Genomic DNA, 16,006 nt, shown 5'->3' on the forward strand with positions numbered 1-16,006 from the left:
TAATGCATTTTAAAGTGTTTAAATCAAGCCACTTATCACTATACTTTTCCTTATAAAATGCATTCGTGGAAATCTTTATCACAAACTGGTGCTACAAATATAAATATAAAAAATACATGTTCACGACATACATACACACTATTTACAGGTTCAGAAGCCCAAACGCTCAGCCCACAGCCGTGGGCTTGTGCAGCCATGAGGGCGAGCACACCCCGGTGCTCCTGTCTGCAGAATCCAGTCTGGGCGCAGGGAGTCGGGGGGCTCGGCCGAGAGCGCGGGACACAGTGGGCCTGTGCAAGGCCCGCCGGCGGTGGCCAGGAATGAAGGGCACTTGACTTGGAAGCCAGCGAGGCCATTTATTCGCGTTAGATACCAAGACACCTTTCGTCAGAGCGCACCAGGTGCGGGGTTAGAAAACATCAGGAGGATGGAGGACAGACACTGTAACTTCTGCCTGATGCATTCCGGCAGCTTTTCATTTTCCCCATACCTGAGAGGGAACAAAAGAGGGAACAAAAAAACGGGATTATTGGCTTTGAGTCCCGAAGGGCACACGTTAGCGTCGCTCCCAGTCACTTCCCTTCCCTGCATCCCCTTGCCGCCCGAGTGCAGCGGGGGCCACACTCGCTGGGTCGCCCTGCCGTCTGGTCAGTGTCTGTCCAGCACACCCTGGCCGGGCCAGCCTCGGTCACCCCCATCGGGGCCCACACCCAGTGGAGGTTGAGGCAGACCAGCCCGCATTGAGGCCCAGCCTGGACTTCCCGACATACGTGACTGTGGAAACCCGCAGCGAAGAGCGTGATTCTGCCCCACGCCTTGTAACGCTGGGAATCCCTGGGGGAGGGGGCTGCGGCCCACCCAGCCCTGGCAGGCGGCAGCTTCTCACGGGCCGAGACCAGGGGTGTCCCCAGTGCTAGGACTCGCAGAGGAGTGGGCGCTGGGCTTGGTCTCTGCCCAGTACTGTGCCGGCCTCCTTGAGGGGGCCGAGACCAGCTTCCGCTAGGTCACAGCCTCCCACGTTCCTTCATGTCTACTTACAAGGTCACCAAGAACCCCAAGCCCACCCCAGAGAAGGGCCTGACAGGGCCAGGAACCCTAGGCTGGAGTGGACATCTGCACCGATTGCGCTGACCCTGGGGGTCTGAGGGGCACCACGTCCTTCTCGGGGAGAAGCAGCCTGACACCTGCCCGCGCTAGGAGGACATACCGGACCCCCCACCCCTGCTACCCACTGGCCCCGAAAAGTGACAGCAGGGTCAGCGCGGCTGGCCCGGGGAGGCACTTGGGCGTACCTGGTGGTCTGGCCGCTGGGGGAGGTGTAGCTGACGGAGGAGACGCCCGCCTGCACCAGGAGCTGGGAGCCGTCGTTGAACTGCACCCACACGGCGCCACTTGCCAGCTGGAAAGAGCAGATGTGAGGTGCCGCCCACATCCGACAGGCCCTGGGGCAAACCCTCTAGTGCTCCTGCCCTGACCGACCAGCACGAAGCCTCAGGGACAAGGCTCCCCTCCTTAGTCACGAGCGGCCCCTGCCTCCCACAGCAGCCCCCGTAGTCAGTGACATGGAGTATTGCGGGGGCACCTCGACCTGGCCAGGGGCTGTGAGCCTTGTTCGTTAGCAGAGGGGTTCTGGGGGCAGCCAGGGTGGGCCTGTCCCAGGCTCCTGGGCCAGTCGCTTCCCACATCCGCCACGACTCGGGTGCTGGACAGCCTGGGACAGCGCCGTCCCCCTTCCCCCCCCCCCCCCCCCCCCCGCCAACTGTGGCTGACGCAGCTTCTCCCCCAGAGCCACCGGCTGTGTCTGGCCCTGGAAACCGCCATCTCGGAGGAGGAGAGGAGCAGTGCCGGGGCCTCCTTCTTCCCCATCATCGTGGGCAGGTCGGGGCCCTTCCCCTCCCTCAGTGTGGGCGGGTGGGGAGACTTAGATGTGGCCCTAAACAGAATCCCCTTCTGCCAGGTCACAGGGCTGCAGATGCGTCTAGCCGGAGACTCCTGCACTAACAGGAGACGCGTCACCAGCCAAGTCTAGGGTTTCCACTTCTAAGCAAATCGTATTCAAAATCTGAATGCTATTAGCAGGGTGAAAAACATTCTTGCTAAGATAAGACCTGAAAATAACACACGGTTCTCGGTAATCACCTATCCACTGTGGAAACCGGTTTCCTAAGGGAAGCGCTCACCTGTGTAGCCCAGCCGACATTTTTCACAAAGACAGATTTCAGCAGCTGCGCCGGTGCAGGAGAAGAGGCGTTTGTCCCAAGGCTGAGGGCTTCGTCCCGGAGCGCCTGCAGGGAGACATGGCACGTTTCTGGCCCGGCAGGAGGCAGAGGCCAGAGCGCCGGAAGGCCCAGAGTGTGCTGGAGTTTCCCAGCCCCCCCCCCCCCCCCCCCTTACGACCTGCCCTCCTGCCACTGCCAGCCCCTGCACCCGGGGGCTGCCACGAATCTGTGTCTCCATGCTGCTGACGTGAGGGGACGGGTGTCAGAGCCGCCGCCGTACTCACGGGAGGGCCGGGCGCTGCGGCTTGTGTCCCCGAGGGGGCTCCGCTGCCTCGCCCAGGGCCGGCCGGCTGCACGGGGGGCAGCGGCGGGGACGCGGCTTGCGGTGAGCTGGCACTGCCGGGTCTCCTGCGGGAGAGACAGCCTTCACGCTCGGGCCAGGGAGGGCACCCCGAGCTGCCCACGTGGAGAAGGACCCCCCCACCCGCCCACACTGAGGGAGGGGAAGGGCCCCGACCTGCCCACGATGATGGGGAAGAAGGAGGCCCCGGCACTGCTCCTCTCCTCCTCCGAGATGGCGGTTTCCAGGGCCAGACACAGCCGGTGGCTCTGGGGGAGAAGCTGCGTCAGCCACAGTCGGGGGCGGGGGGGGAGGGGGGGGGCGGCGCTGTCCCAGGCTGTCCAGCACCCACCTCGTCGGCGTGCTCCAGGTAGCCCCGCAGGCCCTCGGGCAGCCCGTGGGCCGTGTACCCGCTCGGCAGGCTGTGCGTGCTGCCCGTCCTTTCCGTCACCTGGACCACGGCTTCCTTTTTGTGGATCTTGGCGCCTGGGTACAAGCAACCGGGCGATTCCTTCAGCCTCCGCAGACACCGACATGGCCAGTCCCACGGGACACGGGCTCCAGGCCCTAGTGGCCACCGACCAACGGCCTAAGCACAGCCCGGCCTGCCTCCTCGCAGGGTCAGGCGAAGGCTCACCCGGACCTGGGCTCCGGCCAGCACAGCCAGGTCCAGCCCCGGAGCCCCTACAGGAGAGGGGTCGCTCCAGGGCCACTGTCCCCGAAGGAAATTGGGGTCACTCCAGGGCCCACTGTCCCTGCAGTAACAGGTGGCCGTGGGGTGTCCAGGCTGCATGGTGCTCTGCAGGATCTGCCATGCTGAGGGTCGGTTTCACGAGCCTTATGTCCAGCAGGAAAAGAGGGTACGGACAGTGTCTACGTGCACACGCAGTGCCCCGGACACACGGTCTCGACAGCTGCTCTGGGCAACAGTCAGGGCCTGGCACGCAGCCAACCCCTGCGCCCCACGGTCCCTCGAGCCACGAGGCGTGATCACTAAGCAGTTAGGAGTGGCCTCTGAGCCCGGCCCGGTAGAGCCCCTCACCCAAACCAAACGAACCTTGCTCAGATGAAACAGAAAAATCCTGCACCTGTTACGTGAGAAGCTAAAAGTCCCATTTGAAAACGCGACTCACCGTCATAAAACCAAGCCTCAAAGTCGGCACCGGGAGAATTCTCCATCAAAATGCATTTGGCGTATCTTGTGAAGTAAGTGATTTTGGGAGATTTAGATCGGACAAGCTGTACAAATCTGGACGCGTATTGGTATTTCCGCCAGTATTTTTCTAGAAGAGAAAGTGACCAAATGTAAGTAGCGATATTCCACATCTAATTTCATGAACTGTTTAGTTCTACTTTTCCTCAAAGATTCAAACTTATGGGGCCATAAGCTTGGACAGTGGGGAGGAAGCCTGCCCAGAGGCGACAACCAGGCAGGGTTCCCCGGCGTCACACATGGCCCCTGACCCTGACTCCTGCAGAGTGAGGAGCAAGGGCTGGCCGGCACGGGATGTGACCCAAACACGAATCCAGCAAGAGCGGGCTCTCATCTCAGACACAAACGCCCCAGGAGGGTGCCCCAGGGCGGGGCCGGGCTCACTGAGCCGCAGCGTCGGAGCCGGCGCCCCCCAAGCCATCGGGGACCCGGGCATCAAGCACGCACGTGAGGCGGGGCTCCTGCCTCGGTGCCCACGTACCTGGTAAGCTGTCAAAGTGGAAACTGCTGGTGCTGGCAGGAGGCGAGGGTGGTCTGTCGGTCAGGGGGAGGCCTCTCCCGTCGTTCGGGTAATAGATCGTGATCTGACAAATATTGAAGGATCCTAATTATGTGCCAACGATGACAGCACTACATCCTGTTACTAAAATCACGCTTTTCCGTATAGCACCAAAAAATTCGCTGCGAGCGCTATGGATTCTCTAAACAGTCTCTTAGATTCATGCCTGTCGCATACGATTTGCTATTCGCCGTGTCATTTCTAAAATCACACCGGGCGACTGAGCAGCTGTGCCAACCACTTCCGTTTCTGACTGCCAGAGATGCCGTGGGGGGGGGGGGGGGGGGAGCCCGCGGCCCACAGGCAGGGAGCCCCTCCCTGCGCACGTACCCGGGCGCCGTCGCTGGAGATCTGCAGCACCTCCCTCACGTGCTCCTGCCCCGCCGCCTCCTTCAGCAGCTCCACACACACCTCCTCCGAGTCCAGGATGCTCACCTGGAAACACACCCGCGTCAGCGGCTCCCCGGCCGCCCAGACTCCCCACGCCGGAGGGCACCTCACCATGGCAGCAGCAGCTCGCTCGGCCGTCCAGCCCGTCCGGCCCCGGGCCCTCGACTGACTGAGCGACTGGCCCCACAGTGCGGTGCGGGGAGAGGGCGGACAGGTGGGGGGGCGGGGCCAGAGCAGGGGAGCAGAAGGGGAGCAGGAGGAGGGGCGGGCCGAGGCGCAGGACAAAGGCAGGTGAACAAAGGCAGGACAAAGTGGGAGGGAGACTCGGGAACCCCTGGGGGAGGGCGGGGCTCACTCCTGCCTCTGGGGGCAGGGGCTGAACCTGGACCTGCCCGGGGCAAAGCAAGCGTCCACCTGCCACTCTGTGGCCGGCCCACAACGCACAGCCTCAAACTCTAGACTTTGTACACATACCTTCAAATAAGCTTCTGACAGTAAAAAAAACCAAAAATTTTCTATTTTGCCTTTCTGATTTGAGATCGGACAAAAATTAGAAATAAACACAAAGGTGATATTGAATATCAGTGATTAGAATGGTGAATGGAATACTCGGCAACTATTATTATTCAAAACGTTTTCACCTCAAGCATTCTGACTGGGAGGGGCGGGGCAGCCGGGAGCAGCCGGGAGCAGGCGGGCAGGAGCACCCACCACAGCCTTCTTGGTCTTCTGCCGGATGGGCTTCAGCCTGCGGGCCGTCAGCGGGCACGTCACGCTCCGCAGCGAGCTTCTCTGGGCGCCCGGCGGGGATTCCCTGAGCTGCGCCTCGGGCGGGCCGGGAAACACCGGCGGGCACTTCTCGGAGTGTGGCGGCTGGGCGGGGCGCAAGTCGGCGGGAGCCTCGGCCTTCTCCCAGGCGTCGGGGTCTGCGTAAAACAGCATTGCACTAGCCAGGGCGGCTTTCGAGGAACCAAGCCACTGTGAAGGAGCCCGATTCCTTGGACACATTGTAGTTTAAAGCAGGGCCTGGCCCGCGTGTCCTCGGGCCGAAGCAACTCCACATCGACAGTTCTGTCATCTGATTTTTCAACTGCAAATCTCTCAATATCTGCAACATCTTTCATTTTGATTTTTCTGTGACCTCAGTGCCCCCCCCCCCAGCTGGAGTTGCCTGGGGGGGGGGGGGGGAGCCCTGGTGCCCTGGGAGCGAGGCAGCACCTCAGGCTGTTATTCAAGGACTTTGCTTCACCCTAGACACACGCGCAACCGAAAACGAGCGCCAGTGGAAAGCAAGGTCCAAGATTGGATGCGGGGCAGTTCTGTAGTCAAAAACATAAGCCTGAACGAACGCTTCCCACACTGACACATGCCAAGGTCCCCCCGGGCTTGGATCAGTGTGGAGAGAGACCAGGAGAGGTAACGCGACACCGTGAACCTCCTCCCCATATGCCGCCTTCGTCATTATTTCCAAGGGGCCCGTCTGTGCGCGGGGCGGGTCCAATACTGAGAAACGGCGCCTTTCCCTGTCCAGCAGGGCCCGGCAGCGGGCAATCGCAGAGGACCGGGGCCTCTCACCCACCCCCCATGCCAGGGCTCCTAAGGGGGCTGCAGGTGCTCCCACGACAGCCCCCGCTGAGCACTAACGGCAACGGCTGGGTTCACGCGCAGCCCGGGCTCCGCTGCTGTCCCAAGTGGCCCCAACGCCCGTTTCCTTTCTGTCCCAGCCTGTGGGCCACAGGCAGGAGCTCGGAGGGGGAAACTTGGGCCTCCCCCACGCAAACCACACTCTGCTGAGTTCTCTCTGTGCGCCACGAAAATGTACCTCTTTCCCAAGAAAATCCCAGAGAAAACCGCAGCGTTTGCTCAGTGGATGAACCCTAGTTTTTCACCAGCTACTCACCATTTATTTGCAGATTCCCAAACCACCGGGGCACCATTTCGGTCTGAGATGTCTGGTGTGGAAACGAAAATGGAGTTTTCCCTGGACAAAGATGACTGGAGCAAAACAAAGAAAGTTAAAATTCCCTCAAGCTACTAGTAATAACAAAAAAAAAATAACACAATAATAAAAAATAGTAAAAAATCATCAGGTCAAAACCCTTTAGGTATTAAAAAGAATGGCATCTGAATATCGTGACTCGCTAGAATATGGACAGAACCCAAAATTTCTATCACAAATCGTCTCCCAGCAGCTGAATGCAGATGCCAGTGTCCACGCAGCCGGGCCCTGGCGCGACTGCAGCACAGAACCAAAGATCAGCGCAGCAGGCAGGGCGCCAGGTTCCATGTGTGGAACAGCTAGCGAGGATGTGCTCGCTAGCGAAGGCCTGCCTCTGGGGTCAGCTGCGCGTGAGCAGCACTCACCAGGAATGCTGCAGTCTCGAGACGCCGGACAATGCCGGGAGGAGTGCCCCTCCCCGGCCCTCCTGCTTGACGTCTGCGCTAGCCCAATTCTATCACAGTAAAGTGCTTCCCGCAAGCCCTCTTACAGAGCACGGCCGTCTCCAGGCTCCTCAAAACACCCGGAACCGTTGGCCGTCTGTTCTCTGGAGGGGAACACGCTGGCAAGGCTGTCTGCGGGCAAGTGCCCTTCCGCCCCGGCGTCTCCTCCGCACCCCCTGGACCATGCGAGCATTTCGGCCGAGTGGCACCGCTCCATGGGGTGGGTCCTGGCCCGAGGTCGGCCGTCAGCGGGGCCCGAGCGCTCCGAGGAATGGGCCCTCCGGAGGTACCGGGACCGCGGCCTCTCCTCGGCGTCCTGCGTGCCTCTCCCCCGCCGGCCGCTGCTGCTCTCGGGGGCTTCGTGTCCCCACGGAGCAAAGAAACCGCTCCCATCTCCGGAGCAAGAGACGCCACTCGAGTTTTTCTGGGGAAAGACAGTCATCTTGCTCGGGAGCGGCTGACCCACCGTCAGTCTCTTCCTGCCAGAAAAACTCCCGCTCATGCTGGCGCTGGAGGCCGTGACCGCAGTGGAGAGGGTGGCGTGGCCACTGTCGATGGAGTCCTCCACGGTGGCCACGTCCCTGCCCTGCGGGGGAGCGTGCCGGGACATGAAGGGATGGTCCAGGACCGAAGACAGACTCGGGCGGTCCGCGGGGTTGCGCCGCAGCAGCTGCCGGACGAGGTCCCTGGCCTCTCGCGACAGGAACGCCGGCACCTCGTAGTCGGCCAGCACGACCTTGTTCAGCGTGTTCCTGACGGTGTCCGTGTCGAAGGGCGGCCGCCCGACGAGCAGCGTGTAGAACATGCAGCCCAGGGACCAGACGTCGGACTCGAGGCCGTGGGCGCTGCGGGTGGCGATCTCGGGCGAGATGTAGTTGGGGGTGCCGCAGAGTGTGTAGTGCTTCTCGTGCGGCAGCCGCAGCTGCGTGGCCAGCCCGAAGTCGGCGATCTTGACGTTCATGTTGCGCGTGAGCAGGAGGTTGGAGAGCGTGAGGTCCCGGTGCAGGATGCCGTGGGAGTGGAGGTAGAGCAGGCCGGCGATGATCTGGCGCATGAAGAGCCGAGCTGCGGGGGCAGGCACGCGACGCACGGCTCAGGCAGGGAGGACAGGCGGCCCAGGGCCCGCCGCCGCTACCCCGCACAACACCGGGCGCTGGGGATTTCCCTTTAAGACAACAGGAGCGCCTTCCGGCCTCGCTCGGTCCGAGCACCTGCTCCACCTCCAGTTAAAGAAGCTACTTTCACTAGGAAGTGCAAGTGACCGGAGTAACTGCCGAGCGCTTAGAGGAGAGGCCTACGGGTTGCTTTAAGCCACTCTGGGAATTGGGAATAACGAGGCAGACAGAACAACGAGAGCGAGCTGAGCGTGGAGGCTGGGGTTCACTAGGTTGCTCGGGGCACTTTTTTTCCCTTCTTTTTGGGTCACACCTGGCAATGCACAGGGGTTACTCCTGGCTCTACAGTCAGGAACTGCAAGGCAACCACCCTACCTGCTGTGCTATCGCTCCAGCCCCTCACTGGGCACTCTTGAAACAACTCAACTGCTCTGTTCAGAGGCCTTGGCATTCCCTAAATTAAGTGGCTCCAACAGGCATTCATGCTTGACTCACAAGCTTTCAACCCAGCAGTAGCATTCTGCAAAGTGGGTTTCTAGACGTGGAAGGATGCACACCGCTCCATGATGGTTCCGTGTGGGGGCTGGGAGAGGGAGCACGGGCTGGGCACGCAGCGAGCCCTGGGCAGCAGCCTCACAGGAGCCCCGAGCTCCACCAGGCACGGCTCCAAAACGAAACGTTCCCGGGAAGGGCGGTTAAGAGGCTCATCCTTTTACTTCATTTCTGTAATGCCTCAATTACAGGAATAAATGGCTTTTATAATTCTGGGGACGGGGTTCCTTCAGCTGTCGCCCAGAGTGACAGCAAACGTTACATATCCTGAAACAGCACACTGTTCACTCTTTCACCTAGAAACTACCACTGATGGGCGGGAGGCGGGAGCATCGCCAGGGCGACGCCAAACACTGGCCACGCTGCCAAGCCAAGCGTGGGCCAAGCCAGACAAAAGGGAACCGCTTACCCACCCGGCAACAAGGAAACAGGAGCAGTTTACCTTCGTTTTCTGAAAACGGCTTCCCTCTGTTCTTCAGGTACCTGTTCATCTCCCCGTTGTGGCACATTTCCAGGACCAAGTACACGTAATTGCTGTCTTCGAAGTAGTTGTAGAGCTGAACGGCCAGAGACCCCGTGAGCCACAGCAGGCGGGCGAGCCCGGGTCCCGGCCACCCCCTGCGGTCCGAGCTCACCTCCAGGATGGCCGGGTGCTTCAGCTGGCAATGGATCTTCACCTCGTTCTGCACTCGCTGCACCATGCCGGCCTTGTACATGGCTTTCTTGTCTATCTGCAAAGGCAGCAGGACGGCCCGGGGTGGGCTCCAGCCCCAGTCCCAGCCTGCGGGGGGGGGGGGGGGGCGTGGGGACCTCCCGCCCCGAGCCCCGGGGTGGGCGGGCGCGACCCCCCTTACCATCTTGATGGCCACCTCCAGGCCGGTGTGCAGCGACACGGCCCTGTAGACGCCGGCGAAGGAGCCCTTGCCCAGCAGCTGGCCCACCCGGAAGTCCTGCGGGGCGGGCGCGGGGGGCGCTGAGCGGGCCGCGGGCATGTCCGGGGCGCCGGCCGCACTGGCCGCCCGGCCGGCTGCCGCCCCCGGCCCGGCCCCCGGCCCCCGCCCAGGCCCGGCCCCGCCCCCCGCCCCCGGCCCGGCCCCCGGCCCGGCCGCCGCGGCTCCCGCCCGCCCGCCCGCCCAACCGCCGCCCCGCCCGCCCGCCCGCGCCTCACCTCCACCGCGTCCCCGACGCAGGCCGCCATGCCGGCCCGTCCCGCAGCCCCTGCGCGCCCATCGCCCGCGCTAGGCCCGCCCGGACGCCCCGCCGCGGCCCCGACGCCCCCCGAGCCCGGGCCGGCGCCGCCGCGCTCCCATTTCGAAAAACTCCCGCCGGGCGCGCGCGCCGACGTCACTGCGCCGCGCCGGAAGCCCGCGCGGGGGCGGGGCCGGAAGCGGGGGCGGGGCCGGAAGCGGGGGCGGGCCGGAAGGGGCGGGGCGGGCCGGCCGGGGCCGGAAGCGGGCGCTGCTCGCCGACCTGCCCCCGCGCAGGGCTGCTGCGGACCGGGGCCTGGCGGGGCCTGCCTGAGACCCCCAACCCCGGCCTCGCCCCGAGAACCCCCCACCCGCCCCGCCCGCGGCGCCGTCGGTTGTGCTGTTGGTGACCCCAGGGCGGGGTCAGGAGCTGCAGCGCCCCGTCCCGCCGCGTCCCTGCGCCTTCCCCGAGGTCCGGGCCCCGCCGGGCCGGGTCTCTGGCCCGGTCCGCTCCGGATTGCTGCCTCCTGTCTCCGACCAGTGCCCCTGGGACTGGGCCTGTCCGGACCCACGGTGCCGGTACCGAGGCCGCGGTGACGGCGTGCGCCTCCCCGCGCGCACCGGGACCGCGCTCCCCGCCCCCTGTCGCCTGCAGGGTCTCCCGTGTCACCGCAGACCCTGGCCTGGGCACACCCGGCCGTGCGGGGGCAGGTTGCCAACCTCGGGGAAGCGCCTCGGTTTTTTGCCTGCGAATGTTTCAACTCCTTGGCTCAGTCTTGCACTGTGGCGTCGCGGAGGGGCTTGCCTTTTCCTGGATAGGTAACAGTGTATACAAATGTATCCTTTGGGTCGTTACTTGGGGGTCACAGGCAGTGCTGGGGCTTGCTCCTGGTTTCAGGGGACCACAGGGTCGTGGGGGTCAAACCCGGGCCCCTGCAAAGCCTGCGCTCCAGGCAGGACCGGAGGGCGCTGTCCACTTGCCATTCGTGCGCATCGCAGAGAATGCTGGGCGTTCCTCTAACTGGACCGGGCACCTTGAACTTGCCCTCTCTGTGGCCGGCTGGCCGAGTCTGCTGGCCCCTTTCCTTTGGTTTCCAGGTTGCTCTTGTTCAGGCGCGTCTGGCTGTCCCCTGTGGGTTTACCGTGGCTGCTGCCCCCCCATCCTTTTCTGATGCCCCTCTTTGTCCCCTACTCTAGATTTATTTGCCTGTTGTGACCCCAGAGATTCTGGGCTCTGCGCTGTGTCCTGACAGCCGAGCCCCGTTCTCGTGTTCCCAGGGTCCGGACCGTCTCTTCTTGGCTCTGAGGAACTTGACATCGGGGGCACCTTCTGTCCGGGGAGGGGCTGTGGGGCGCCACAGAGGATCACAGGAGACCCCTGGGAGGGGCCTGGCTTTGCCAGCGCCTCACTGAAGTGGGCATCTCATGCACAACTGTTGGGGGCGCTTTGGGCCAGGCCCAGTGCTGGGGGCTCACGTCCTTTACGACACAGCATGCTTCCTCATTCTGCATTGCACTCGCCAGTCTTCCTGGTAAAAGAACAGACTGGGAGATGGAGAAATCGAGTCTAGTTCTGTCCTGTTTCTGCTTTTGTGCCACACCCGGTGGCCCACGCACGGAGCACGTGCTTCAGTAACGGAGCCCAGCAACACCCTGCGCCCTAGTAACAAGGAGAGTGGACTGGTCGGATTCCAACTGCCAACAGTGACCAGTCAGAGCTGCACGTACAAAAATCCTTTTAATTATGGAGAAAGGAGAAAATGACGATGCCATCTTGTTGATTTTACTAAACAATGGTGAGTTCATTGGAAGGTCTGTGTACTGTGGCACACACAAGCGCTTCATCCCACCAGACATGGACGGGATGCTTCTCAGTTGTGCTTCCTTCCAAGACTCCAAGCAAAGCAAGTTTTTTCCAGGGGAAGAATCACGGAAGGTATGTCCTGAGCCAGTTCCCAATTCCACTACAATGTAACCTCTGTACTACCGGACAGGCCAGGTGATTGCAAGAGCATTTTATAAACTCAAGGTCCTAGAAGCAAGAGTTGAGGAAATGCTTAAAAAAAATACTGGGGGCTGAAACAATAGTACAGTGAGTAGCGCACTTGCCTTGCATATGGCTGACCCAGGTTAAATCTCTGGCATCTCTGGAGGCCGGAACAATAGCACAGCGGGGAAGGTGTTTTCCTTGCACGCGTCCGACCCTGGTTCGATTCCCAGCATCCCATATGGTCCCCTGAGCAATGCCAGGGGTAATTCCTGAGTGTAGGCCAGGAGTAACCCCTGTGCATCGCTGGGTGTGACCCAAAAAGCAAAAAAAAAAAAAAAAATCTCTGGCATCTCATATGGTCCCCCAAGTACCACCAGGAGTCAGTCGTTACTGAGCACAGAGCAAGGAGTGCTCTGTGCACTGAGCACTGCCCAAATCAAAAACAAAGATGCAGCATGAGACTTTTATGTGACCAGAACTAGCAAAGAATTGACGGGTCATCAAAATAGCTATTTTGAATTTCTGACCCTTGTTATTTTTATTTAAAAAACAAGGGCTCTTGGGGCTGGAGCAGTAGCACAGCGGGGAGGGCATTTGCCTTGCACGCGGCCGACCCAGGGTTCTATTCCCAGCATCCCATATGGTCCCCTGAGCACTGCCAGGGGTAATTCCTGAGTGCAGAACCAGGAGTAGCCCCTGTGCATTGCCAGGTGTGACCCAAAAAGCCAAAAAAAAAAAAAAAAACCCAAAAAAGAAACAAGGGATCTTGGTATATACAGGATAATTTTTAAAAACCTCTTGGGGGCTGGAGCCATAACACAGCGGGTAGGGCATTTGTCTTGCACGCAGCTGACCCGGCTTTGATTCCCAGCATCCCATATGGTCCCCTGAGCACCACCAGGAGTAATTCCTGAGCATTGCATCAGATGTGACCCAAAAAAAAGCAACAAAACGGAAAAAAACCCCGAAAACTCTTTTTGGTCCAGAATGGCTTTAAGTATTGAGATCAGAGTATAGAAAAAGCTACTGAAGCTACTTCATGTGGAGGCTTGTAAGAATATGGCTTTTCAAGCATGAGCGCAGAATTTATGGGGCCCCCCAGCAATTGTCAGGGTCCTCCAGCGACGCGCAACCAACCAGGCAGTCAGGCCCATGCAGTGCTGGGGTCTGGCGGTACTGTGAGCACTGAATACAAAAATCTGATGTCTAGGAGACACAGCTCAGGAGATTAGCTACCAAGGGGACAGGGTGCCCGACAAGACGCCGAGACAAAAGCCTGAAACAACAGTACAACGTAACATACACTTGAGAAACTGAGGGCCGCGTGGAAGCTGTGGAATTGGACTGATGCCTCAGGGGCGTGCGGGAGGCCTATTCCGGGGGACAGGAGGCCCCCAGCAGGCGCATTCCCGCAGGGGTCCCTTGTCATCAGGAGCCTGGCCTCCTAGACCGTCAGCCCCGCATGATGCCATAGTTTCCAAGACAGGCCCGAGGCAGAGCTGCTCTGTTGCAACAGCAGCGAAGCACCTGGGAAAGTCGGCAGGCGCCTGCCAGTCAGCTGGAGACGCGCGCTCTGGCTTGCCCCCGGCCAGGGAGGCGGCACAGTGGGGAGAACGCCTGTGTGGCACCTGCCTGGAGTCTGAGTTCATACTCCTGGGTCCGGGGCTGACCCCAGCACAGGAGAAAACTCCCTGCGAGCCACATGAAATGTTTTATTACTTTTTATTCCAAAGATTACGTTCCTCTGGGATTTAAGTTAAAATCGTACCTTGGAATAATCAGATGGACAGAAAAAGCAAGGCAGGTGTTTGATTTGGCTTTTGGGGTCACACAGCGATGCTTAGAGGTCACTCCTGGAAGTGCTCAGGGGACTACATGGGATGCCGGGGATCGAACCCGGGTCGGCCATGAGCAAGGCAAGTGCTCCACCCCACTGTACTCTTGCTCCAGTCCCCAAGGAAGGTAGTTTTATTTATTTTTATTTATTTATTTATTTTATGTAGGAGCACTGCTATTTGTTCAGCCACTGATTAGCTGATTGAATTGGGCATGAACTCCACCTTCCAAGTAGGGTAGTTTTAAACCAGTTTCCCTTTTGACCAGAAAGGGCTCTCTTGGGCTGGCGTGCAGGGCTGGCACACGCAGACCCCATCTCTGTGCCATCCAGCGGGCCCAGTCAGCTGGGTGAGCCTCTCTGCACCAGATTAAAAGGAGGCCGATTTGCGATGACCTGGACACGCTGGAGGAAGAGTGACGTCTTTAAAAACCAAACCTTATAAGCATCCCGGTTGATGTCATTTGAAAAATCAATGTGATCAGATTCTAAACTTTAACTGTATCAAAGCAATCAGATACACCTCTTAAGTTTTCAGAATCAAATATCACAAAAGCGAATTTGACCCTGTAATTCCAAATTTCCAAATTTAACCACAAAGTAACAATTAGAATTAAGAATTTTTGTTGTAAAATGCTTACTGGTTAGAAAGTGAAGCTGCATATTTTTATCCATTTAACGATCAGTTCTAAATCTGCGACATATAAAATGTCACGGCTTTGGGCTGGAGCAATAGCACAGCGGGTAGGACGTTTGCCTTGCACGTGGCCAACCCGGGTTCGGTTCCCAGCATCCCATATGGTTCCCTGAGCACTACTAGGGTAATTCCTGAGTGCAGAACCAGGAGTAACCCCTGTGCATCGTCGGGTGTGACCCAAAAAAGCAAAAAAAAAAAAGTTACAGCTTTAATTATTATGAAGTATCTAATACCAACTATTAAAAGCAAAACAAAAGACAGTGGCTATGTCAGTCAACTGTGTGTGTGTGTGTGTGTGTGTGTGTGCGCGCGCGCGCTGGGGTGGGGCAGTGGTTTGGGTCTTTCAGGGCTTCCGCCTCACTTCTCCTCAGGCTTACTCGGGTGGTTCAGGGGATCGAACTGCGGCCTTCACAGGCAAAGCATAATCTGCAGGACCTCAACCCACTGAACTGTGTCTCCACCCCCAAGTACCACATACTTTGAACGTTGAGCGATCTTTGTTTTTCTTTCTTTCGGCATAAACCTTTATGAGGTTCATCTGTCCTGAGCCCCTGGTTCATTCACTGCAATCTTTTTATAATCAGAATAAGGGTGGATATCAGGAGTTGGTTACTAGAACAGGTCAGTTATGCTTTTCTATAAAGGCAAAGGATAGTCTATTAATCACCCTGGATAATTCCTACATACCTACTTCTATTTGCTTAATGCTATAGAGAAAAGTCTATTCTGATAGTCAAAAAAATAACTTCTAAAATAGTGTTTAGGCTTGGGCTGGAGCGATAGCACAGCGGGGAGGGCGTTTGCCTTGCATGCGGCCGACCCGGGTTCGATTCCCAGCATCCCATATGGTCCCCTGAGCACCGCCAGGGGTGATTCCTGAGTGCAGAGCCAGGAGTAACCCCTGTGCATCGCCAGGTGTGGCCCAAAAAGCAAAAAAAAAAAAAAAAGGGTTTAGGCTAAATAACCTTTACTTTCTTGCTCCAGCACTGCACATTTTAGTGCAGATTAAAATGACACTGAACCATACTTTTCAGCAAAGCTGGATTAAGGAGAACATACTCTCTCTAGTGCGTTAGATGAATCACTACAATCTACGGACAAAGGGCTTTTAAACAAAATAGAAGTTGATGCATGCCCCTTCTCAATGAGTTACGGAGTGACTGCTGTACCACCCTGTCTGTCCCTGGGGAGAATCATGTACAGGGACCCGGAGTGGGCGAGACGGGGTCTGGCAGCAGCTCAGACTCCCAGGGTCGCCCGCACGTACCCCGGGACGTTTCGAGGCACAGCTCTGGTGCCTCGTGCTGACTCGAAGAAGCCGTGGCTCCCGCTGCTCCTTGGCAGACTGGTTTCCATAGTTTCCTAGCTGCGCACCTGAAACCAATCTGTCTATTCAACCTACAAACACGGTGACTGAGCGTGTTCCAGAAATGTCCGCTCAGTGAGTAGGAGCGAATGTAGTTAGGGC

General features: G+C 59.1%; 1 protein-coding gene across 1 annotated transcript; it reads right to left on the minus strand.

Moving 5' to 3' along the window:
- Positions 1-288: 288 nt before the first annotated feature.
- PLK4 (polo like kinase 4) lies at positions 289-10,138 on the minus strand. Its single transcript, XM_056134522.1, has 16 exons — positions 9,999-10,138; positions 9,685-9,780; positions 9,466-9,561; positions 9,273-9,387; positions 7,211-8,228; positions 6,622-6,716; positions 5,433-5,647; positions 4,662-4,766; positions 4,254-4,356; positions 3,693-3,842; positions 2,912-3,045; positions 2,737-2,828; positions 2,504-2,627; positions 2,181-2,285; positions 1,293-1,399; positions 289-490 (listed from the first exon to the last, which is right to left on the minus strand). The coding sequence occupies exons 1-16, from the start codon at positions 10,026-10,028 to the stop codon at positions 388-390; spliced, it is 2,688 nt and encodes an 895-aa protein (XP_055990497.1). The 5' UTR covers positions 10,029-10,138; the 3' UTR covers positions 289-387.
- Between the last annotated feature and the right edge of the window lie 5,868 nt (positions 10,139-16,006).

Source organism: Sorex fumeus, unplaced genomic scaffold (assembly GCF_029834395.1).
Source record: "Sorex fumeus unplaced genomic scaffold, SorFum_2.1 ptg000099l, whole genome shotgun sequence".
NCBI lineage: Eukaryota > Metazoa > Chordata > Mammalia > Eulipotyphla > Soricidae > Sorex > Sorex fumeus.

What these genes read in the sequence shown, in the direction of transcription:
- PLK4 (XM_056134522.1), bottom strand. Translation starts at nt 10,028, where the DNA reads ATGGCGGCCTGCGTCGGGGACGCGGTGGAG. An exon ending in CCTGGAGACGGCCGTGCTCT is followed by an intron (nt 6,717 to 7,210) that starts GTAAGAGGGCTT and finishes GTTTTGCTCCAG; the next exon opens with TCATCTTTGTCCAGGGAAAA. An exon ending in CCGCAGCGCCCGGCCCTCCC is followed by an intron (nt 2,286 to 2,503) that starts GTGAGTACGGCG and finishes GTCTCCCTGCAG; the next exon opens with GCGCTCCGGGACGAAGCCCT.